Genomic DNA, 23,506 nt, shown 5'->3' with positions numbered 1-23,506 from the left:
TTCTTTCATACAGGTGTTCTATAAAGGCACATCCACAGGTGGGTCATACAGGTGATTTTACATTTACTTGTCTAAGCATCACCCAGATTTAGATATTAAGTTTTAGATGTTTGAACAGCACCTGTCCTACCTCTCTCCTCCCTCCAGGCGGTCGACATAATGAGTCGTTGGCGTCGTTCAGTGGACGAGCTGGCGGCACGGCGGCGACAGCATGAATGTGAGCGCGCTCAGGATGCACTCAGTCGGGTCACTTCATGTTTCCAGCAGCTGGTTGCGTTGGTCGGTAGCTCAGCCGACGGCAGCTTCCTGCGAGATGAGTTGGATGAGACGAGAGCTGTGGCTCACCGGATCTGCAGTGGTAACACCTGTCTGTGGTTCACCTGTCCTTCTCACCTGTGTGTTTCTCGCTGTCTCACGTGTTCACCTGACTCTCATTGCTCCATCTCCCTTATGTGTCTTCAGGGCTGTCCTGCCGGCTGCTGCGCTCGCTTTCAAACTCTGACTTTGCCCCCTCAGGTGTGCAGGACAGGCAGGTTTTGGAGCGTCTGTGGGTTCTCTTCCTGTCAGCATTGGAGCACTTCCTGTATGACCTGCGTAAGGCCTGTGACCTAATTGGGCAGTTCCCCCTGACTGAGCACAGCAACAGGCGCTCGCTGGTCAACACAGGTCAGCTGATTTTAGTTCTGATGTGAGATTGGCTAACTTTGTGTAAAAGATGTCTGTTGTGGCCGAGTCGTGAACCGGTAAATCACCTGCAAGTGTTTTTGCTTGAATGTCTAAATCGAGGAGTACTCGAGTAGGTTTAAGAACAAGTTTTTATTGCAATTCAAGTTGTTCAGTCCAATGAATAGCTTGAAAAGGTACAAAGGTAAGCGGTGAACTGCCAGAGGTTAAAGGTAAGGTTAGCTAAAACTGAAAAAATAATGCACATTTCAGAATTATACATAAAGGCCTTTTTCAAGGAAACACACAACGTGTTAAAATTTTAAAGCTGTTCTGCAGCAATGGAGGCTGGTCAAGCCTTGAAAGCTGGTGCTACTAATTCCTACAGGTGTTCCCACTTTCCTGGATTACTTCCCCCTCTGCATAAAAGCAGTGTTGGAACACAATGATGTACCCTCGTGACCATCAGCTGAACAGTAGTGTGTTGGTACAAAAACGGGGAGAAAAAGGTGATTAACAATGGAAGAGAGACGGAGCATCATAACACTTATAAATGTTTGTCTTTCCAAACTGTGACAGGAAGAGGTCTGCAGACCCAAAAACACAACTGAACCAGAAGTTTCTGAGAGTTAACAGCTTGATAGGCGGCTCACAGGACAACAGCTTCAAGCACAGAGTAATAGTGGTCGTAGTGAGCAAGTCTCAGTTTTCCCTCACCTCAGTCTCAAACTGTATATTTATTTCTTACTCTTCCTATATTTATTGTTTTTCTTTTGCACTGAATGGAACTGGAGCCTCGTTGTCTCGTCTCTCTATGTACTGTATATCGCAGAGATGACAATGAAGAGAAGACTTCGAGCTGCAGGTTTGACAGGACATCACTAAGATGTCAGAACAAGACAGAGGTTTGGCTGTGCCATGAAACACCGCCATTGTAATACTGCAGACTGGAAGAAGGTTTTATGGACTGATGAGTCATCACGCAGGATCTTTGTACGCTGCCGAGTAGGTAAAGGATGGGTCCACAGTGTGTGGCATCAACTGTCACACATGGAGGAGGACGTGTGATGGTCTGGGGCTGTTTGCTGATCCAGAGTCGGTGACTCGTACAGAGTGAGAGGCTCCCTGAACCAGAACAGCTGCCACAGCATTGTGCAGCACCATGCAGGACCCTCTGGCATGCACCTAGTTGGTCAGGGGTTCATCCTACAGCAAGATAATGACCCATAGCAAAAGTGCCAGAACTACCTCAGGAACAAAGAACAAGATGGTGAGCTTGGAAACATGGAGTGTGCAGCACAGTCTGCAGACTTAAACCCCATCGAGCTGGTTTGAACTGGACAGAAGAGCGAAAGCAAAGCAGCCTACAACGTCCACATTTATGGGAACTTCTGCTACAGATATGGGAGAATATTTGATTTCTATTGTATTCCATTGCCAAAGGAGGCTACTGACGAGTCAAAGTTTACAATACACTTTGGTCTATAAACTGATTCCATTATTTATTCATTTACTTTTTACTCTAATTGCTTATTTGTGCTGCGCTTTCACTTCAGAGTGCAATGAGACATCAAACATTTTTAATGAAAAACTGGAGAAACTTTTAGCTTGTAGTAGAGCTGGGCGATAGAACGATAACGATATGTAGCGCGATATAACTTTTTCTCGATAGAAAAATTCAACTATCGCGATAGACCTCGCCGCTCTTGTCCTCTTAAAAAAAAAAAAAAAAGAACAGCCAATCCAAATTACGTAGCGCAGAGCTGAACCAATCACAGCCGCAGCGTCACGTGGCGTAACTTGTTACGTACAGCACAAGTGCCAAGCCGCACATGTGTATTTGTTTGGGAAGCAGCCAGCCGCCGTACCGCCCGGGTAATGGAGGAAATGAGTGTGCCGACTAGAAAAATCAACCGAGCGTGACCGAAGAGAAAACAGATGATGGTTCCAATGCCGGAGAGATTGTCGAACGGAAGAGCCATAGAAGTTCCGTAGTGTGAAGGTATTTCGGCTATTTCAAGTCTGACAAAAAACAGAGTAGCTGCACTGTAAATTGTGCCGAAAGCAAGTCTGGAAATACAATAAACTGGTGCATGCGCTACGTCCACACGTACCCGGGTATTTTTGAAAACGCAGATTTTTCTATGTGTTTGCACCTTTCGTCCAAACGTAAACGGCGTTTTTGGTCACTGAAAGCGAAGATTTTTAAAAACTCAGTTTTTGCATTTAGTGTGGACTAGAAAAACGGAGAAAACGCAGCGTCAAAGGTGTGCGCATTTTTTGACGTCACACTGTGCGCCACGTTATTGTTTCGGTGAAATGAATTTCTACAATACTGTTAATTCTACTCTCTGCAGTGTTTAAATGCTTACATATACACACAGTTACTGTCCCTCCACACATACGACTCGGTTCTGCTTCTATGCCGCAGCTTTGTTTACTTTTTCCCACCGAGGCTTCTAGACTTCTGATTGGCCAACATTTCTGCACGGTTAGGAATCTAGCGCCACCTGCTGCTTTGGCATGTTCATAGCAGCGTTTTCTTTCATTTCTGCCTTTATGTGTGGACGGGATTATTTTTTAAAACGAAAACGGAAAATCTCCGTTTTCAAAAATACCCGTGTACGTGTGGACGTAGCCTCAGTCTCTGACTGGAAGCGCTAATTCTTCATTCGGCTTTTGTCAGACTAAAGTAACTGTTAAAACTGTTTGAAAAGCTCAGCTATACAACAAGGAGAGATTGAGAATTTCCTTTTAGTTCTCAGTTTATTTGATATTGACAAAAGTTAGTCAGTTTTGTCTGTTCTTCTGTAAAACAAACTAAGATTTATTTTTAGAATTAATAAAGTTTCCGGCATGATGGCGCCTGTGTTTGGCTTCGCCGCTGCCGGGTGTAGTTGGTCTCGCTCTATTGTCGTGTTTTTTCTTTCTACTCTGCTGTTTTTTAACTGTTTTAATGATGTACTGGCTGCCTTGGTCTACGATCGTCTGACGCTGTTATCCATCCGTTCGTCAATGACGGCCAAAGATGTTTTTTCTCCTTCCTTTTGTGGGACTTTCCATTCTCCACACTTTTCTCCGCACTCCTTTGGTACCTTCCACCCTCTGCCTGTGACTGGATCTTCGGCCAGTGCTTTCAGCGTTCCCCGTAGACTACGGAGAAGAAGAGGAAAGAGATCGGGCATCCAGGTGAAGCTTAGGCTCCTCTGGCGGCGGGGACGAATTGGAAAGCGATGTCGGGCGTTTTCCGTTGCCTACGCACATGACAGCTATATGGAGAGGAATCTGTCTCCCAAGGCCCTACTTGGATATAGGGGGCCCGGCTTTCCAAGGCCGTGTTATCTCAGAAGGGTTCATCCAGACTCTCCTGCCGACTGGCTTTTCATCCCCTCGGTGAGTGGAATATATGAACGTGAAGGCTCTGATCCCGAGAATTTACGCCCTTTAATTCGAGAAACTCTAACTTCTTCCAACAACAATGTTTTCACCCCGCTGTCTATGGCGCTCTTTAATGCCCGATCTTTGACGAATAAATCGTTTGTGCTTAACGATTTTATTGTTTCTAAAAATCTGGACTTCCTGTTCTTGACTGAGACCTGGCAACGGGGGTCGGATTATTCGTCTACTATTGAAATGTGCCCAAATGGCTTCTCTGTCATTAGCCAGCCTCGTGGATCTGGTCGTGGAGGAGGCCTCGCGGTGGCATATCGGAGCCGTTTTAACTGCCGTTCAGTGAAAGTTGGACACTTTCTGTCTTTTGAACTGCAGCTCATCAAAATCGGAAAGAAGGATCCTTTTTACTGTGCGTTGGTCTATCGCCCTCCTGGCCCAAACAACTCGTTTTTAGCCGAGTTTAGTGATTTTCTGTCCTCTACTATGAGGTTGTCTAAATTGCTTCTTGTGGGAGATTTTAATATACATATTGATGATGAGTCCGACCGCTTTGCTAGGAGTTTTACCAGTATCATGGACTCTTTTCATTTTATCCAACATGTATCTGGCCCCACACATAACAAAGGCCATACACTGGACCTTGTTTTTTCTTTGGGTCTGAATATTGATTATATCTGTTCTAAGGACATTTTTATTTCTGACCATTATTGTGTCTTTTTTAATATGTCTTTTTATGAGCCTATGTCTCCTGTTCATCGGACAGTTATTTCCCGCACTTTAGACTCCTCCACAGCACAGAAGTTCTCTGATGTTTTTAATTTAACATTATCCCCACAAAACGATGTTGATTTTTCTATAGATCTATTCAATTATCATTGTCTTTCGATCTTAGATGAAATCTGTCCGATTAAAATGAGACCTGTGCCTGTTTCCAAGTCTGTACCCTGGTTAAATGACAACATTCGTCTTATAAAACGTAATTGTCGTAAAGCCGAGCGGTTATGGAGGAAAACTCACTTAAATGTTCATCTCCTCTATTTAAAGGATCTTTTAGCCTCCTTTAACAATGCTATTAGAGTTGCGAGGGCTGCTTACTTTTCTCAGTTAGTTGCAAGGAGCAGAGGTAATCCTAAAGTTTTATTTGATACTATTACTAATATTATTACTCCTGCTCCACCTGCTGCTATTATTTCTTCTGTTGAAGATTGTGAAACTTTTCTTGCTTTCTTTTTAGAAAAAATTAGCAACATAAGGAAAAACCTGTCTTTTTCAGCGTCTGCGCTGTCTGTTCCCACGCCAGCTCGGCCTGTTGTTTTAGAAGGTTTTTCACCTGTTTCACTACCAGAGCTGGGAAAAATAGTTAGTGCAACAAAATTATCCTCTTGCTCTCTTGATTTTTTACCTGCATCATTATTTAAAAATGTCTTTTACTCTACTGGTCCCTGTATTCTTACTATAATTAATACCTCCTTGGCCTCGGGCATAGTCCCTGCCTATTTTAAAACTGCTGTTATACATCCCTTGTTAAAAAAGCCTATGCTGGACCCATCTCTCCCTAGCAATTATAGACCGATCTCAAAAATTCCGTTAATTGCTAAGATTCTAGAGAAGATCGTGGCTAAGCAGCTTACAGCAGTTTTAGATAAATATAGTATTTTCGACAAATTTCAATCTGGCTTTCGTAAAGTTCATTCCACTGAAACAGCCCTTCTTAGAGTTTCTAATGACATTTTGTTACAAAGCGATGCAGGTAAATGTTCTGTTCTCTTAATGTTGGATCTTACGTCGGCCTTTGATACTGTTGACCACTATATTTTACTTAACAGGCTGAAACACTGGGTTGGTGTCTCTGGGACTGCATTGAAATGGTTCTCCTCGTATCTCTCTGAACGATATTCTTCTGTGGCAGTTTCTAAGTATAGATCATCTTCTGCGTCCCTGTCTTTTGGTGTGCCACAAGGCTCTGTGCTAGGGCCATTACTGTTTTTAGTTTATTTACTCCCTCTTCAGCACATTTTGAGCCCTTTTGAGGATATTTGTTACCATTGTTATGCGGACGATATCCAACTCTATATATCTTTTAAACCGGAAGAGGCTTCTAAGCTGCGGCTTTTAAATGTGTGCTTGGAAACCATTAAAGGCTGGATGGCTGAAAACTTCCTCCAACTAAATGAAAGTAAAACCGAAGTCCTCTTATGTGCCCCAGATAGACATATACCCAGTATAATAAATGCTCTTGGTCCTCTTTCAACGTTTGTAAAACCATCTGTCAGGAACTTAGGGATTATCCTTGATCCTGCTCTTACGTTAGATAGTCATGTTAAATCTCTTGTTCGGTCTTGCTTTTATCATTTAAGAAATATTTCTAAATTGAGCTTTATAATATCCTATACCGAACTGGAGATTGTTATTCATGCTTTTATCTCTTCACGACTGGACTATTGCAATTCCCTGTTTACTTGTTTAAATAAAGGTTCTTTGGAGCGTCTGCAGATCGTTCAGAATGCTGCAGCAAGACTTTTGACGAAAGCTTCTAAATTTTCACATATAACACCGTTGCTCATGCAGTTACATTGGCTTCCTGTTGAATTTAGAGTCCAGTTTAAGATTTTGGTTTTAACTTTCAAGGCTCTTCAACAACAAGCACCACCATATATCATTGAACTTTTACAGCCCTATGCCCCTAGTAGGTCTCTGAGGTCGAGTAGTCAGGGCCTACTTGTCATTCAGTATACGAGACTGAAAACTAGGGGTGATAGAGCTTTTGCTACTGTGGCCGCCAGACTGTGGAATTCCCTTCCTCAGGACTTACGATCCGCTGATTCATTGATTACTTTTAAAAAACAGCTAAAAACACATCTTTTTAAAACTGCCTTTTGCTAACTTTGTTTGTATTTTGTCTTTTTAATCTGTTATATCTTGTAAAGCACTTTGTGATCTCTATCTAGAAATGTGCTATATAAATAAAATTTTACTTACTTACTTACTTACTTACTAATATTTTGTTTCTAAGTGGAATTGACAATTTAGTCTGTTTCGTTTGTTCTATTTTGAAACTTAAACGCTTTAGCGGCTGCCTTTTGTGTAGTTTGTAATATTTGCCTTTATTTATCTGAAAAAGTCTCGTGTTCCTTAAGTACATCTACCCTGTTGAACTTATTATGGGAAATAAATATTTAAATCAAAACAAGCTGCTGATTATTTCACATTTTACTTGTGAGCAACGGCACATTTAAATCTTACAAATATAGTTATTTGGCTGATATCGTGATAGATATCGTTATCGCCTGAAATGAAAAAAACATATCGTGATATGAAAAAATCTTATATCGCCCAGCTCTAGCTTGTAGTGTATGTGTAACCTGCGCTTTCTTGTCCAATGTAGGAACGTTACCATGGAGATCTCAGGGTTTTTTTATAGGCTAACGCGTGTCACAGAGGTTATTTTTCTGCTATAACCGAAAGCTTACCTAATGCTGGGCATACACTGCGATTTTTGTCCCATTTTGGCCAGAGTGTCGCCTTAATCGTGTGTCGTGCGTCGTGTAGTATACATAAGGTAACGAGAAGCGATTAACACACAATCATCAATCATATGGTTGCAAGAAAATCAAACCTGTTTGAAATCCTGTCGCCCCTCGTGAGGGCGTCACTGCAGCCTCTGCGCACGCGCGGAGCAACAGTGCAGCGTGTGATCTGGACACAAGCGATGGAGGCACAACTTGTAGAACTTTGGCTCATCTGAGCCTTTTCGATCTATCGCGACCACACCAACCATGAAAAGAGTTGGATGGAGATCGCTGCTCAATCACAGCTGCCTGATCAATGTTTTTCATTAGCAATTTAGCAAAGTTGATGGTGGTGTGTGAGTGAAAGACAGAGAGGGAGATTTTGTGTTATAAGCCGACGCACAGTGACTGGCAGTGTTGAACCATGACAAGCATTAGTTTTGATTGTCCAGGAACAACACGAGCACGGGGACATCAGATTGTGCTCTTATCGATCCGTTACTGACCCGTTATCGACCTCTTACTGATCTACTTTATGTTGCTCCTCCCCTTTTGTGAGTGTGGACGCTTAATCTCTTTGCTCTTAAATGCTTTGCTTCTTTTATTGATTTTTATGCTGATTTTTTCCCTTTTTTCCGTATGAGCTTACCTGCGATAGCTTCTGGACACTTATAGATCATTAGGACTAAAGTGTTCTTAACAGAAACAGCAACATTTTTATAGTGACCTTATCCTCAGCGCTCCGTGTGTCTGTGGCCTAGACACAGCTGAAGCCTGATTACAGCGTCTGGGCACCGAGCAGCCTCAATAGCCTGGAAAGGTGCTAACCGCTAGGCTAACTAGCAACAAGATGCCTTCCCTCTCCACAGATGACTACCACAGCCTCCTGCAGAAGATTGCAGTACTGGAGACAAAAATTCATCGCTTAGAAGTAAACGTGGAGGTAAATGGACTGTGTGGAAATGAAACAACCTTGCCTTTGATTCAAAACAATGGCGATGAGCAAGCTAGCACATAGCTAAGGAGCACAGATAACATGACCAAGAAAGTAGACTCTGTGCATTATTATAAATCCTCAAGTGATAATCCCCCCTTGGACTGTCTTGGTGCAAAACCAAGACATAAATCATGTCTCCTGGAAGGGGGAGGACGTATCACGGGCAGGGCACAGCGAGCTGAAATCTCTGAAACCGACTGGCCTTCACTTCCTACGAGACAGAGAAGCTCTTCTACCCCTGTATACGGGAGGAAACAGGACTGGACAACCGTGAATAGGAAGGTTAACAACAAACCTCCAAAACAACTGAATGTGAAACTGCAGAACAGATTTGCTCCACTATCAAAGGACCCTGGATCTATATCGGACAACCATCCATCTAAAAGCAGCGAAGTAAGGTCTGAAAATCTGTTGAAAAGTAAAAGACCACAGGGAAAGCTAGGCCTGAAACTCTGATTGTGGGTGACTCTGCCGTAAAGGATGTACAAAGGATGTGCGGTAAGAACACTAAAGTCCTCTGCTTTCCTAACGATATGGTCAACAACCTGAAGGAGAGAATTCTTCAAATTGCAGATGAATATCCAACTGTGACAAACATTGTTCTGCATACAGGGTCAAACGATGTGTCCAAACAACAGTCGGAGGTTCTGAAACGGGACTTTATTGGATTATTAAACACTGTAAACTCTCTGAATGCAGCTGTATTCATCAGTGGACCTGTACCGCCGGTCAGAGGAGGAGACGAGAGATTCAGCAGGTTGTTTGCACTGAATAAATGGCTTATATCAGCATGTGCTGACCACTCAGTGCATTTTATCGACAACTTTAATATTTTTTGGGAACGCAGGCATCTGTTCAAAGCAAATGGATTTAATTTTAACAAGTCAGGGGTGAAACTGTTCACCTCCAACTTGTTTTATTCCATACGTCATCCATCTGTGCTTGGTGCCAAGGCTGAGATAAACGAGGAGTTATCTCATAAAGAGGAACAAACAGTACTCCAAGAACAGACAAAGCCCAGCAGAAACCTTGAGGAGGAGCTCCATTTGCCCCCACCCGGGAAGAGCCTCAGAAAGGAGAGACATCTGAGGCAAGAAGAGGGGTCCCTATTTGCCTCCAACTCTCTCAACAACACCAACGACCAGGACCAGGGACCACGACCTTCCCCAGTCCCCCAAACCCCTGACAGGCCATCACCCTCCTCCCCCTCCCTTTCTCCCTCCTCCCCACACCTGAAATTCACTGAGGAGATGATGGAGCGGGTCAATGCTGGGCTCAGATCTACCCCCCGGCCCAATCCCTTTTTGTCCCCCATAAACCCCCCACCAGAGCGGCCAAAGGTTCGCCATCGAGCCCCACCCTCAACAGAGCAATCGAAGTCACATTGCTCAGCCTCACCCCCCTTAGTTCCTCCTTACCACCTTCATGCCCTGTCTCCGCAGTCTGATGCGTGATGTGTGAAGGGTCCGGGCTGTGAGGATTATGGCAGTGGTGACTTTTCCCAGGAGAAGCTGGGACCCTGTTTACTAGAAGGTTTTAAAATCTCTGTACTTTTAGGTGACAGGAGACATGTGGCCTGGTCAAAACACAGAGAGCTGCACTCTAAAAGATCTTTGAACATAGTAAACATACCTTGTGTGCCACAGACTGCTCCCAAACACGAGGGGACAAGTAATACCTCTAAAACACTTAAGCTGGCTTTATTAAATGTTAGATCTTTAGCTGGGAAAACATTTTTAATTAATATCAGGCGTGTTTCCAGAACCACTAAAAACTGCTGTAATAAAACCTATACTGAAAAAGGACAATCTTGACAAGACACAAATGAACAACTACAGGCCGATCTCAAATCTCCCGTTTTTAAGTAAGATCATTGAAAAAGCAGTTTCTCAACAGCTCAGTTACTTCTTAAAACAGAATAACTGCTACGATGCCTTCCAGTCAGGTTTTAGACAGAACCACAGCACTGAAACCGCTCTGACCAAAGTGTTTAATGACATATGTCTGAATACAGACAGTGGAAAAATGTCAGTCCTAGTTTTACTGGATCTCAGTGCAGCATTTGATACAGTTGACCACAACATATTACTCAAACGACTGGAGAACTGGGCAGGTCTTTCAGGAACTGTACTAAACTGGTTCAAAACATACTTAGAAAACAGGAAATACTTTGTATCAATAGGTAACTTCACATCTGAGCAGACAAGTATCACATGTGGAGTTCCCCAAGGTTCCATCTTGGGACCCTTTCTGTTTAACATCTACATGCTCCCACTGGCACAGATTATAAACAACAACAAAATAAACTATCACAGCTATGCAGATGACACACAAATATATATCACAATGTCACCAGGAGACCGAGGCCCTGTACAGGCTCTTGGTAAATGCATTGATGAAATTAATGACTGGTTGTGCCACAATTTTCTCCAGCTAAACAAAAACAAAACTGAGGTAATAGTCTTTGGCGCCAAAGAAAAACGATTACAGGTCACCAGAGAACTTCAATCTATACATCTAAAAACCACAAACCAGGCGAGAAATTTGGGTGTAGTGATGGATGCAGACCTAAACTTAGAAAAACACATTAAGACAATAACAAAGTCAGCTTACTATCACCTCAAGAATACATCAAGGATAAAAGATCTGATGTCTCAACAGGACCTGGAAAAACTAGTCCATGCATTCATTTTTAGTAGGCTTGATTACTGTAACAGCATCTTTACAGGTCTACCTAAAAAATCAGTCAGACAACTACAGCTCATTCAGAACTCTGCTGCTCGAGTCCTCACTAAGACCAAAAAAGTGGACCACATCAGTCCAGCTCTGAGGTCTTTACACTGGCTGCCTGTCCGTCAGAGGATAGACTTTAAAGTTCTGATGCTGGCCTATAAAGCTCTGAATGGTTTAGGACCAAAATACATCAGTGACCTCCTGACCCAGTATGAACCTTCCAGATCCCTCAGGTCATCTGGATCCGGTCTTTTATCAGTTCCCAGAGTCAGAACCAGACACGGAGAAGCTGCATTCAGCTTTTATGCTCCTTATATCTGGAACAAACTCCCAGAAAGCCTCAGATCAGCTGAAACACTCAGTTTATTTAAATCCAGGTTGAAGACTCACCTGTTCTCAGCTGCATTTGAATAAAGCACCAAAATCCACACTTTTAAGCTTAAATTTCAAAACTTACATTTAACTACTGATTTTATCTGATTTTATCTGTTTTGATTTTATATACTGTTTTGCTTGTTTGTTTGTTCGTTATTTAGTTAGTTAGTTAGTTTGCTTGTTTTAATCAATTTTAAATCATGCTTTTTATTTGTTTTTGTTTCTAATGTCTCTGTGAAGCACTTTGAACCACCTTGTTGTTGAATTGTGCTGTACAAATAAACTTGCCTTGCCTTCATAAATTCCAGGACCTCAGTCACCAAGAAGCTGAACTTACCTGAGGAAGTGTTTTTCTCATCCACCTGACCATCTGTTTCTCACCTGTCCTTCTGAATTTATAGGATGTGTTGATGGCGTGGTGGGCGTGGCAGCTCGGGTGGCCTCAGTCCAGTTGCCATGGCTCACCTCGGAGGTGGAACCAAGCCCAGATCTGACCAATCACATCACAGGACTGGAAACTATGATGAGCGAGATGCAACAGAGGGTGAGGGGAAGCATATGGAACACTTCCTGTTGGACTGTGAGGTTTAACTGTTGCAGAGTCACCTGTCTGCTCTTTAGGTTGCTTTATAAACGGCTGAATTCTGTGCCGCTGCTTTGTTTTTTGTTCTGAGTGTCTCACCGTTGCTCTGCAGGTTCCCGTGGCGTTCTGGTCGGTGGAGGCGACCCAGCCGGCGTGGGCTGAAGCCCGCGGTGAGCCAGATGACCTGGTGGAGAGCCTGGAGGACCTGATGGAGGTTGAGGTCATTGCCGGTTCCAAGAAGACGGCATGCTGTGGGCTGGGCTGCGTCGGGTAGATGTAGATTTAAGTGTTTCCATTAAGATGGGAGAATCGTGTTTTAGAGGAAACAGAAGAAAACCTGGGTTCATTTGTCATTGTGATGTTTAAACAATCAATATTAAATAAGTCTAAATAAAGCTGGCAGATCAATATCTGCAGTGATTAATTATTAACATGTCACAGAAGAAAAATGCCACTGGATGGTTGAACTATCCTTTAGGAGGTGATAGACAGGTACATACTGAGATAAAATACACAATGCATGGATTCACCTGCAGCATAACTAAGGGAGGATTCAGGGTCACCTGGTCCAGCCCTAACTATATGCTTTAGCAAAAAGGAAAGTTTGAAGCCTAATCTTGAAAGTAGAGATAGTGTCTGTCTCCTGAATCCAAACTGGAAGCTGGTTCCACAGAAGAGGGGCCTGAAAACTGAAGGCAGTCGTCCAGCCTGGAAGTAATAAATGCATGAACTAGTTTTTCAGCGTCACTCTGAGACAGGATATTTCTAACTTTAGAGATGTTGCACAAATGGAAGAAAGCAGTCTTACATATTTGTTTAATATGTGCGTTGAAGGACATGTCCTGGTCAAACATGACTCCAAGGTTCCTCACAGTGTTACTGGAGGCCACGGTAATGCCATCCAGAGGAAGAATCTGCTTAGAGACCATATTTCTAAGCTTTTCAGGGCCGAGTACAATAATCTCAGTTTGATCTGAATTAAGCAGAAAATGAGCGGCCGTCCAGGTCTTTGTCTTTAAGACATTCCCGCAGTTTAATTTCCATTGTCAATATTATTCAATGAAATTAAGGGCAGTGTCAAAAACACACTGAGACTGAGCTGTGATGTCATCAAGTACTGCCTTTCCAATCAAAGGATGAATTCACTTGCACTCAGGTGAACTATAAAGTGTACTTGAGTATTGATGTCATGATGCAGCAGCAAAGAAGGAAAAAAAAAAAAAAAAAGAAGAAAAGACCCCACCCAAGGCTCCTCCTTTTCCTCCTAGTCTTTCAAAGTAAAACCAGCTTAATTTTGAAAAGAGAAGCCCAGCCTGCATGCGGTGTGTCAGGGGAGGACAGCATATTTCAGCTGCTCAGATCAATAACACACTGTGTTGAATTAAGAACTTTATTGACAAACATAAAAATATTATACAAACACGGAAGACAGACGAACATGAGGCGGAGCTTCAATTTTGGAAGGTCGAGCGTAGATGAGTTCTGAAAGCTGAAAGAAAAAACAAAAACAAAAAAAAAACAACCATCAGTCCTGCTTCACGCAGCTGTTAACGTGTTTGCGCACAGCGGGGTGTTTACGTGGTCTCACCTTCCTGGTTGTCCCACAGTTCGGCCGCCACACCATTAAGAGGACTGTCGTTGTTCGGCTCTGAGGAGGAAGCAGAGTGACAGTGAGGTCAGAGGGCAGAGCTTGGACAGTGCTGGGGTGATGACGCATTTACCTCCCAGCAGGCTCTGGATGGACAGCAGGATGGAGCGAACGTCGTAGAGCGCTGACCATTTGTCCTTCAGGATGTCGAGGCAGATGAAGCCGTGCTCGTCTACGTTGGGGTGGAAACATGGTGTGACAAACTTTACGCGTGGGGCCTGGTACGGGTAACCGGCAGGAAACTCCAGAGAGAGGCGGTACCTGAGGCCCTCGTACACCTGAACAGGTAAGACAGAGCAGAATTTAACTTTCTGCTGAGAGCAGAGTAACCCAAATGATCCGTGTGTACATACCGTCCCCTGAGCGCCATCGATGGTTCCAACCCACTTAAACAGATTATCTGACTCTGGGAACGCAGAGATCCCCTTATCACCTGACATCTGCACCAGAGAGAGAGACTGTCACATGACTTCAGGACACATGGAGAGTGTCACATGACCTCAGGTGTTACAGGTTAGAACAGAACACTGATGAAGACTGGACTCACCATGAGCGTCATCAGCTCCTGCTGCAGCCTGCAGACACAAACAGGAAGCTCAGAATCTGCTGCACATGCTCAGTTCAGTGTTTCACTTTTGGCTCAGATTAAGGAGGAGCCTGCCTCCTTTGTTGTTCTGGTGTTTCCTCCTGAACTCAACTCAGCCCTTCATGAAACTGCAGCTCAGACAGGTGCTGTGCAGAGAGGATCAGGTAAACTTGCCCATCTGTATGACTCAGACTGAGGCAACTGTGATACTAAGTTTGCCTGTCACTCCACACCTGTAGGAGCTGCCCCCACCCATCACCTGCTGAACAGCGTCACTTTTAGCCCTTTCACACAAGTACCTACTCAGCACGACTCTAGTAGTTTTCCGTTTCTGGGGTTGTTGGTTTCCCCAGTTGCCGGGTTTTAAATATGGCGGCTTTGATTTTCGTGAAGGACACGCCTTCAGGCCCCATCGATCGACGCTACTGACTAGCCAATGGGTGGCACCCAGTCAGTTGATGTCACATTTTAGGATAGCACGTACTATTAAAAAACAAACAAACAAAACCCCTAAAAACCGAGCCGGTACTAGTGGGACAGGGCCACTGGTGTAATCGAATGGCGGCACAGCACACGGAAACCAAGCGCATCATTGTTTACCAACAGCTGTACTAATAAAGTTTAATCAACCGTGAACAGGAAGTGTACCTGCTAACACCTGTCCGACAGGTAGAGTCAGAAATTGGCACTGAGAGCTGACACAAACACCCAATATGAAAACACACAATAGGAAAAGTCTCTCTCTCACACAAACACACACCGTTTGGACACAGAGCCTCTGGCCGCGCTGCCGCCGCTGTCGCTGCCTTTCAGAGCGGCGGTGCTGGAAGCTGCAGCCGCTGCGGGGTCCATGTTCTGGGAGGCCATGAGCGTTACCGTCCTGTTCTGCTGAATCAGACAAAGTGAGGTTAGAAGGCCCGGGTTCCTCTGCGGCTCACCTCCCGTGTTTCTCCCTCTAAGCTAACAGCAGCTAAACGCTGGCACCGGATCCAGCTCCGAGGACTCGTCTCCAGCTGTATCCGCCTCTCAGGCCACCGTTCGGGTGTTTTACTCAGACCTTACCCCGTTAACAGACGAGGCTCACCTTCACTGTGACGACGTCGTGCTAAAGGTGCTAGCTGTTAGCTCCACCGGTCGGCTAAGCGTTGGCTCTGCGGCTAGCCTGTTTATTACCCAGAGGAGACTATAAACAAACAAAAACTCTTCCCGGTACGGACTCACCGGTTGTCGGTCGGGGTTTGTCGGCCAGAGTACAGCTACTGTCTGTTGGATTCAAACGGAACACGCTCCCGCCCCCGATTTAAACCGACTGTTTCTTACACAGTCGGCCAATCAGCGCCCGACCTTTAAAAACAAGCCAGCTTTGGCTGGCCAATGGCAGGCCTGCCAAGTAAAGGGAGGTGCGTTGTGATTAGGCAGCGTGAACGACGAAATGATCCAAACGTCTTTTAATGCTGACGTCATAACAGAGCCCAACAAGTCAGAAATCGGTTTTAGTAAACAAACAAAATTACATAAATATACATTTGTGTATTCACTTACCTGTCATAATAAATATGCCTGTAAATAAATGTTTTACCTTCTGTTTATGATTACAGCTCTGTTTCAGGATAACTTAAATTAAATATCAGACTGCTGTCTCTTCAAGCCTAGCTTAGTGAAAGGTGACCACCAGATGATGTCACGCGGAGGCTCTGACAGCACAGATCCACAGTGAGAATGATGTAATAGCTCAGTTAAACTTTGGTGGGAACCAGAGGCGGAGCCAGACATTTGAAACACCCGGGGCTTAGCCCAAAAGGGTGGTATGCATGTGGGATTTTTTTTTTTTTTTTTGGGGGGGGTGGGGGGGGTTAGAAATGACTGAAAGATTAATTGGCTCTGTTTTGAGTTTTGTTCAAAAAAGAATGACTTCATATAGGGTAAAATATATATCACATGTGCAGGACACCTTAAACTAGTTTTTTAATTAAGCAGCAAGAAAGAACAAAGTCGGGCTGTATCAAGACACGAGGACTAAACCCCGATTCAACCAGACCCAGAACTGATCCAGAATTAAAACAGGACTACAACAGTTCAAAATCAGGACTACTGAGGACTTAACCAAGACAGAACCAGAATCAGAACTAGATGATAGCAGCACTAAAAACCATCATAGACCTGCACTACACTTGTTTTTTAATAATACCAAAGTCCAATATTTAGATTGAGAAAAGTTTATATAATTATTCAGCCTTGTTGTGCAAACAAGCTGCATAACTTAATAAATATAGAATTTGAAAAATAACAAACCTAAAAAGAAACACGAGGTACAAGATACATGAGGACCTGTGATACGGTGATACTTTTGGCAAACAACCATTTGACTAACAGGTGTGTCTCACCTGCTCTTGTTCCCTCTTTGTGCTGACAATCATCAAATCTACAGTTGAAACCAGATATTTACTCTTCAGATAAAAACACTTTTTTAATTGTAACATCAAATCAGACTAAATGTTTATTTTTTAGATAAATATAAAAACATATTTGTTAACTTTAAGAGTAAAGAGAGAAACTGTCTGTATTTCTTAATTGTAAATGGCACCAAATTGTATTCAAACTGAGCCACACTTATGCAGCTCCACAGTTCTGTTCCTGCTGTTTTGTTGACATCTCCTGATGTTCCCATGTCACAGAAACAGACTCTGTGTTTTGCCTTATATGCATCCACAGCTGTGCCACCAGTTTACTCACATGGACTCTACGAACCTATCAGAAGCTTCTTCAGCTCAGAATGGAATCGTCTGCAGTTTCTTATTAATTCATGCATGTTGTCTTACTCCAAGCTGTATAGGCTCGAAAGCCTACTACCAATTAAGCATATTAGGTGATGTGCATCTCTGTAATGAGAAGGGGTGTGGTCTAATGACATCAACACCCTATATCAGGTGTGCATAATTATTAGGCAACGTCCTTTCCTTTGGCAAAATGGGTCAAAAGAAGGACTTGACAGGCTCAGAAAAGTCAAAAATAGTGAGAGATCTTGCAGAGGGATGCAGCAGTCTCAAAATTGCAAAGCTTCTGAAGCGTGATCATCGAACAATTGAGCGTTTCATTCAAAATAGTCAACAGGGTCGCAAGAAGCGTGTGGAAAAACCAAGGCGCAAAATAACTGCCCATGAACTGAGAAAAGTCAAGCGTGCAGCTGCCAAGATGCCACTTGCCACCAGTTTGGCCATATTTCAGAGCTGCAACATCACTGGAGTGCCCAAAAGCACAAGGTGTGCAATACTCAGAGACATGGCCAAGGTAAGAAAGGCTGAAAGACGACCACCACTGAACAAGACACACAAGCTGAAACATCAAGACTGGGCCAAGAAATATCTCAAGACTGGTTTTTCTAAGGTTTTATGGACTGATGAAATGAGAGTGAGTCTTGATGGGCCAGATGGATGGGCCCGTGGCTGGATTGGTAAAGGGCAGAGAGCTCCAGTCCCACTCAGACGCCAGCAAGGTGGAGGTGGAGTACTGGTTTGGGCTGGTATCATCAAAGATGAGCTTGTGGGGCCTTTTCGGGTTGAGGATGGAGTCAAGCTCAACTCCCAGTCCTACTGCCAGTTTCTGGAAGACACCTTCTTCAAGCAGTGGTACAGGAAGAAGTTGGTCGCTGATTTGTTTTTGAATGTCAGAAATGTATATTTGTGAATGTGGAGATGTTATATTTGTTTCACTGGTAAAAATCAATCATTGAAATGTGTATATATTTGTTTTTGTTAAGTTGCCTAATAATTCTGCACAGTAATAGTCACCTGCACACACAGATATCCCCCTAAAATAGCTAAAACTAAAAACAAACTAAAAACTACTTCCAAAAACATTCAGCTTTGATATTAATGAGTTTTTTGGGTTCATTGAGAACATGGTTGTTGTTCAATAATAACATTATTCCTCAAAAATACAACTTGCCTAATAATTCTGCACTCCCTGTACATGTACTCCTACATTTGATGAAAGTGATGATAAATAGACAGCTCTGTCTCTTTATTCTGACATTTAACTCATTCAAAAGATATTTCAATATTTATCTAAAACAAAAGTTTACTCTAAATTGATGTTGTACAGTAAAAATGTTTTATGTTTTCTCCCTAAAGTGTAAATATCTGGTTACAAATGTGAATATCCTGCTGTGTACTGAAATCCCTCTTATTTTGCATAGAAATATACTGAACAACATACAAAGCATAATATATAAAATAACATTTACCTGAGTTTTTCTTTGAAAGAAGCCTCTAATGTCCATTCTTATATTTCAGTACATAACTGAAACCGATTTAGTCGGGGAGGGTAAGAACTGAAAATATGAAATAAACACATGTAAGCTAAGAATCGCTAAAAAAAAAAAATAGCATTTGTTCGGCTTTTCATTTCGCCATTTGTTGATTCACTTGAAGAGCGAGTAACGTAATATGGGTCAAGTGATCAGTTTGATATCAATCTTTCGTGATGCACCGTCATATTTACATTATTTGTACAGTACGAATGATTTTCTTTGGTACCTGCTCAAACTTAAGCTCTCCTTAGTATGGCTGGCTGCGTTTCTCCAACAGCGCACTCACAGGCAGCAGCTGCCCCGCCCCCTCGCTCAGTCGCTTAGTGCCTGAGCTCGGATCATACCAATATCAGGGGGGGATTCATGCACAGTCGTAAATTCCCACAGTGTGCACTATGTGCTTCGAATATTGTGTGTACTTTTTGTTTTATACAGTTGTCAGCCAGGCATCTAACTATGAAAAAATTACACTCCAAAAGACCCCGGGCTTCTGACAAAACAACCTGGGCTTAAGCCCCGTAAGCCACCCTCACGCTCCGCCCCTGGTGGGAACCACTCGGAGAGTTTCCATCAGAAAATGAAATGCTGTTAGCTCGCAGGTGATACAGCTGTCTTCATTAAAGATGAGTTCAAAACAAAGATGATAAACTGCATTAATGCTTTCTCTGGAGTATCAGGTCTGACTTTAAACATGAAAATGTGTCCTGTTCCTGTCGGAGAGGCTTGTGTCCTTACAGAAGGTTTTCCTGTCAAAGAACAGGTGACTTATTTGGGAACTAACATCTGTCGAGATCAGTCTGAGAGGGTCATTTCTAATTTCCAGCATTTAAATCCAAAAATGAAAAACAGATTTGATCTGTGGCTCATGAGCGATCGATCACTGATCCTTTTATCTTAAACAGGGATATTCACACTCAGTGTATCCTGCAAAAGTAAAAATGTTCCTAAATCATTCGTAGAACAGTCGATGCTGCACTTTATTACTTTGTGTGGGAAAACAGAAATAAATCAATATTATATAAGGATCCAAAATAATATTAATGATGTGTCCCAGCTAGTGAAGGTAAAAAGGTCATTTTCTTCCATATCCTGTGTTTGTGAGGACCTGTGATGTTCCCGTATCTGTAAGAGAACACAGTACAGTGTTTCATGATGACACAAATGGACCAAATATACAGACAGCACTGAATAAAGATGTTCTCAGAGATGCCATTAATATACTGGATAAAACATATATGATTCATTGTCCTGTAACCCCTCACTGTCAGTTTTACTGGAACAGTAACTTTATGAATATTAATGAGCCATTGATATGGACTTACAATAAGAAGTATTTAATCACCAACAAGGTCGAATAACAAACCAATTTATTAAAACTATAGAAATGATCTGGATGAATCTTGTACTGTAAAACTGTCAAACAGTCAGTGAAACAATTCCACATCTTTTTGAATGATGTATTTCATTTTTTAACACATACACTACATTTAATGTTTTCTTTTTATTTTCATTGTCTGTGGAGGTTCTCAGTCATCCAGGTCATTGTAGTCTAAGGAGCTTGGAAAGAAAAGCGTCTGGACTTCTTTATGTTGCTTGAAGGCGTTTCACCTCTCATCCGAGAAGCTTCTTTAGATCTTGGGTCAAATGGTGGAGAGTCCCAGATCTCAGGCTTGTCATTGATCAGTTTACAGAGTAGCCGCTCAGAAAGCAGAGCAGATGTCCTAGCAGAGGTTCAGCAACACTTCACAGAATACACATGACGGGACTTACAGGCGTGTTTTTATGGATTCCAGCTCACTGTGGGGCCAGAGCAAATGAAATGGTAGATAGAGCTGCAAAGGAAGCCACAAAACACGGGATAGTCGACCTGGGTATTAGCTAGACAGAGATAAAGAGTATGGTAAGGCAAGAAATGAAGAAAAGATGGCAAAACAGTGGGAGGAGGAAAAGAGGGGACGTGATTGGATGAAATCCAAAGGAGGGAAGGTGAAATGAGGAGCTCAGAAAGGAGTAGGAGAGAGGAGGTGGCCATATCGAGAATAAGATTAGAACATACTGGTTTGAACACTACACTATTCATGATAGGGAAACATAATACAGGGAAATGTGACGACAGTGGAGAAGAGGAAACGATAGAACATGTTATATTCGGGTGTCAGAAATATCAGGTGGAGAGAAGACAACTGACCCAAAACGTCAGCGAATAGGGGTTTGGGTTTTTTTGAGCGACGCTCCAGTCCCCACTCCACACCAGTTGGAGGCGGTAATGCACCATTCAGTTGTTTGCCAACCGACAATAAAATTTAGAGGAAGCAGCAGCAGCAGCAGCAGCGAACAGGTAAGATGAACGCGCCTCCCGCTTTCGAGTCGTTCCTGCTGTTCGAAGGGGAGAAAAAGATCAGCATCAGCAAGGACACCAAAGTCCCGAACGCCTGCCTGTTCACCCTGAACAAGGAGGACCACACGCTGGGCAACATCATCCGAGCGTAAGGCCCTGAGACACGGCCGCAAAGGCATCACACCGCTACATCCAGGCTAACAACAGGCTAACTAACAACAGCCCGCTAAAGTCATCCGAGCGTAAGGGTCCCAGACCCGGCTTCACAGCTGGCTAAGTTGAGGCTAACAGCCAGACAAACGCTAAGCAGCGGCTCAGAGACAGATGCTAGCACGCAGCCTGCAGGTGGTTCCGTCTTACAGGTAGCTAGGAGGTTTTTTCAGAAAACCAGAACATAGTCTTGTAATATTTGATCTCTGCTTGCTTTTTGTTTTTTAATAAACCATGACATGCTGCTGATGGGAAACAGGTCTTAGTGTAAGCCACCATAGGCGGCTGTCCCAGTGCCTGATCATAAAGTCAGCAAAGTTAATGAACTGATCCTCAAATATTCTTCCTGTGAGCTGCACACACATCATTCACACTAATCTGCTCATCCTTACAGTCTGTCCACCAATCAAATGACTTTCTGTGTGTGTGTGTGTGTGTGTGTGTGTGTGTGTGTGGTCAGTCAGCTGCTGAAGGACCCTCAGGTTCTGTTTGCTGGTTATAAAGTTCCTCATCCTCTGGAGCACAAGATCGTCATCAGAGTGCAGACCACACCTGACTACAGCCCACAGGTAACACGCACACACCTGTGGGATATTCCAGGAAGTATGTTCATCAGACTCTGAGTTTCCTGTTCCAGAAGGGTGATTGGTTAGTTCATTCAGCTCTGAGCGTGTTCCCACTGGGTTATGTGCATACTATTACAGACGTCTCAGCTTCTACAGGATCAGGATGTATCAGGATAGTTTTGAAAGAATGACACATTTTAAATCAGGAATGCAGATCAGAGCAGAGCTGTGAGCGGATCCAGATGGGATCAGCTGGGACATGACCAAGCAGACCTGGATCTGGGATTTATCCGATCTGAATCCCTGATCAAAAATCTGTTTGGATCCGTCCTGCTGTGCAAATGGACTTGGTTTGCTGATCCGTCACGGAGCCCATGTTCTGGCTGATCTGGTTCTGGGTCGACCTGCCGAGGCTGACTCAGGTGATTTTCAGTGGAAAATCTGCCGAGGCTCATTTTGACTTTAAATGACCGAACCTCAATCTGATTACATTTCAATGTGAAATGTAATCAGATTACAATCAGACTGTCTGCAGTGACTTTAAACACATTTAGTTCAGCTTTAGTTTTAAAGCCATCTCAGCCTGAACTTCACTCGAATAAGATCCATTTATCCATCAGAGTGATTGATTATAATAAGTGTTACCATGGTAACTGCCTTTCTGGAACAGCAAACCCGAGTTTCCCTCATAAACTAAACTTGCTTCTTGGAACACACTTCTGATTACAGCTCTTAGTTACAGGAAGTGAAATTAAATGACAGGAAATGATGTCGTTCCTGACAGGAAGCGTTCACGAACGCTATCACTGACCTGATCAGCGAGCTGTCACTGCTGGAGGAACGCTTCAGAGTCGCCATCAAAGACAAACAGGAAGGCATAGAGTGACCCCGCCCCATCATGATGTCACTTCCAGTTACCTGTCCTCTGTTTGTCTTCTGTTTCTTTTAAATAAAGCCTGTGATGCCATATCCTGATGAGTGTGTGTGACATACCTGTAGCTCAGGCGGTGGCTGCTTGCAGCTGATTGAAGTTTAAAGTGCTGGTCAACATTTTCCTGTGTTTGCTTTAACAGATCATTAGACAGAACTGTTTGCAAACAATAACAGAAAGAAGAAATACTCTGATCATTGTCACCCTTCCAAAAACAGCTTTTCCTTCATCTACAGCACAAACCTGCTGTGCAGTGACCTGATTAGCTCAAAGCTCCAGTTCAGTTTTTTTCATATATAAGTATATTTACTTAGGAAAATGAAGACAGGTTAATTGTATTTCGGTAAGTGCAAGTACTGTGTTGTTTTCTTTTTTTCAATGAAAATATTTGCAAAAAAAAAGCTCCGGTTCATACTGAGTTTACCAGTTTATAATTTATATTTGCGTTCGAGTTATGAAAATGATTAATTAAATATGTTTTCATAGAAGAAGTCCAACTCTTCCCACTCGGGTTTTATTTATTTACTTTTTAGGTCAATTGTGTTTATACTTTATGTCAAAATGAAAAAAATAACTATAAAGTGAAACATGAGGTTGTGCTGAAAAGAATGATAGCAAGGCAAGGAAAAACAGTCAAGGTGAAATCAAAGCAGTCAAAGACGGGC

General features: G+C 43.1%; 4 protein-coding genes across 9 annotated transcripts in view; 2 read left to right on the top strand and 2 right to left on the bottom strand.

Moving 5' to 3' along the window:
* ctsa (cathepsin A) overlaps positions 1-18,795 on the bottom strand; it is a 59,233-nt gene extending 40,438 nt beyond the window's left edge. The window contains exon 1 of the mRNA XM_085457884.1: positions 18,731-18,795. Within this exon, the coding sequence (XP_085314010.1) occupies positions 18,731-18,766 (36 nt within the window). The 5' untranslated portion in view covers positions 18,767-18,795. The remainder of the gene's footprint in view (positions 1-18,730) is intronic.
* LOC146710440 (regulator of G protein signaling 9-binding protein) lies at positions 152-12,744 on the top strand. The gene is made up of 4 exons (XM_085457883.1): positions 152-358; positions 463-666; positions 12,072-12,214; positions 12,366-12,744. Exons 1-4 carry the CDS (start codon positions 160-162, stop codon positions 12,525-12,527), a joined length of 708 nt encoding a protein of 235 aa, XP_085314009.1. The 5' UTR covers positions 152-159; the 3' UTR covers positions 12,528-12,744.
* LOC146710439 (ubiquitin-conjugating enzyme E2 C-like) lies at positions 13,630-16,157 on the bottom strand. 6 transcript variants are annotated; one of them, XM_085457875.1, is made up of 7 exons: positions 16,067-16,157; positions 15,248-15,372; positions 14,449-14,476; positions 14,255-14,341; positions 13,975-14,179; positions 13,842-13,901; positions 13,630-13,742 (listed from the first exon to the last, which is right to left on the bottom strand). In XM_085457875.1, exons 2-7 carry the CDS (start codon positions 15,352-15,354, stop codon positions 13,705-13,707), a joined length of 525 nt encoding a protein of 174 aa, XP_085314001.1. In that variant the 5' UTR covers positions 15,355-15,372; positions 16,067-16,157; the 3' UTR covers positions 13,630-13,704. The 6 variants fall into 6 exon arrangements, with proteins under 6 accessions (XP_085314001.1, XP_085313999.1, XP_085313998.1 ...); XM_085457873.1 differs by lacking the exon at positions 16,067-16,157 and adding an exon at positions 15,550-15,900; XM_085457872.1 differs by lacking the exon at positions 16,067-16,157 and adding an exon at positions 15,572-15,900 and having other exon boundaries at positions 15,248-15,375.
* A 2,072-nt stretch (positions 18,796-20,867) lies between the features above and the next one.
* Positions 20,868-22,879, top strand: polr2j (RNA polymerase II subunit J). The gene is made up of 3 exons (XM_085457869.1): positions 20,868-21,282; positions 21,805-21,913; positions 22,695-22,879. Exons 1-3 carry the CDS (start codon positions 21,140-21,142, stop codon positions 22,794-22,796), a joined length of 354 nt encoding a protein of 117 aa, XP_085313995.1. The 5' UTR covers positions 20,868-21,139; the 3' UTR covers positions 22,797-22,879.
* Positions 22,880-23,506: the final 627 nt, after the last annotated feature.

The sequence above is a fragment of the Copadichromis virginalis genome, linkage group LG5 (assembly GCF_057382275.1).
Source record: "Copadichromis virginalis isolate Kocher_CV1m ecotype Utaka linkage group LG5, C_Virginalis_male_GT1.1, whole genome shotgun sequence".
Lineage (NCBI taxonomy): Eukaryota > Metazoa > Chordata > Actinopteri > Cichliformes > Cichlidae > Copadichromis > Copadichromis virginalis.
The sequence above is the reverse complement of the archived record's forward strand: the minus strand, read 5'-3'. Positions and strand labels throughout refer to the sequence as shown.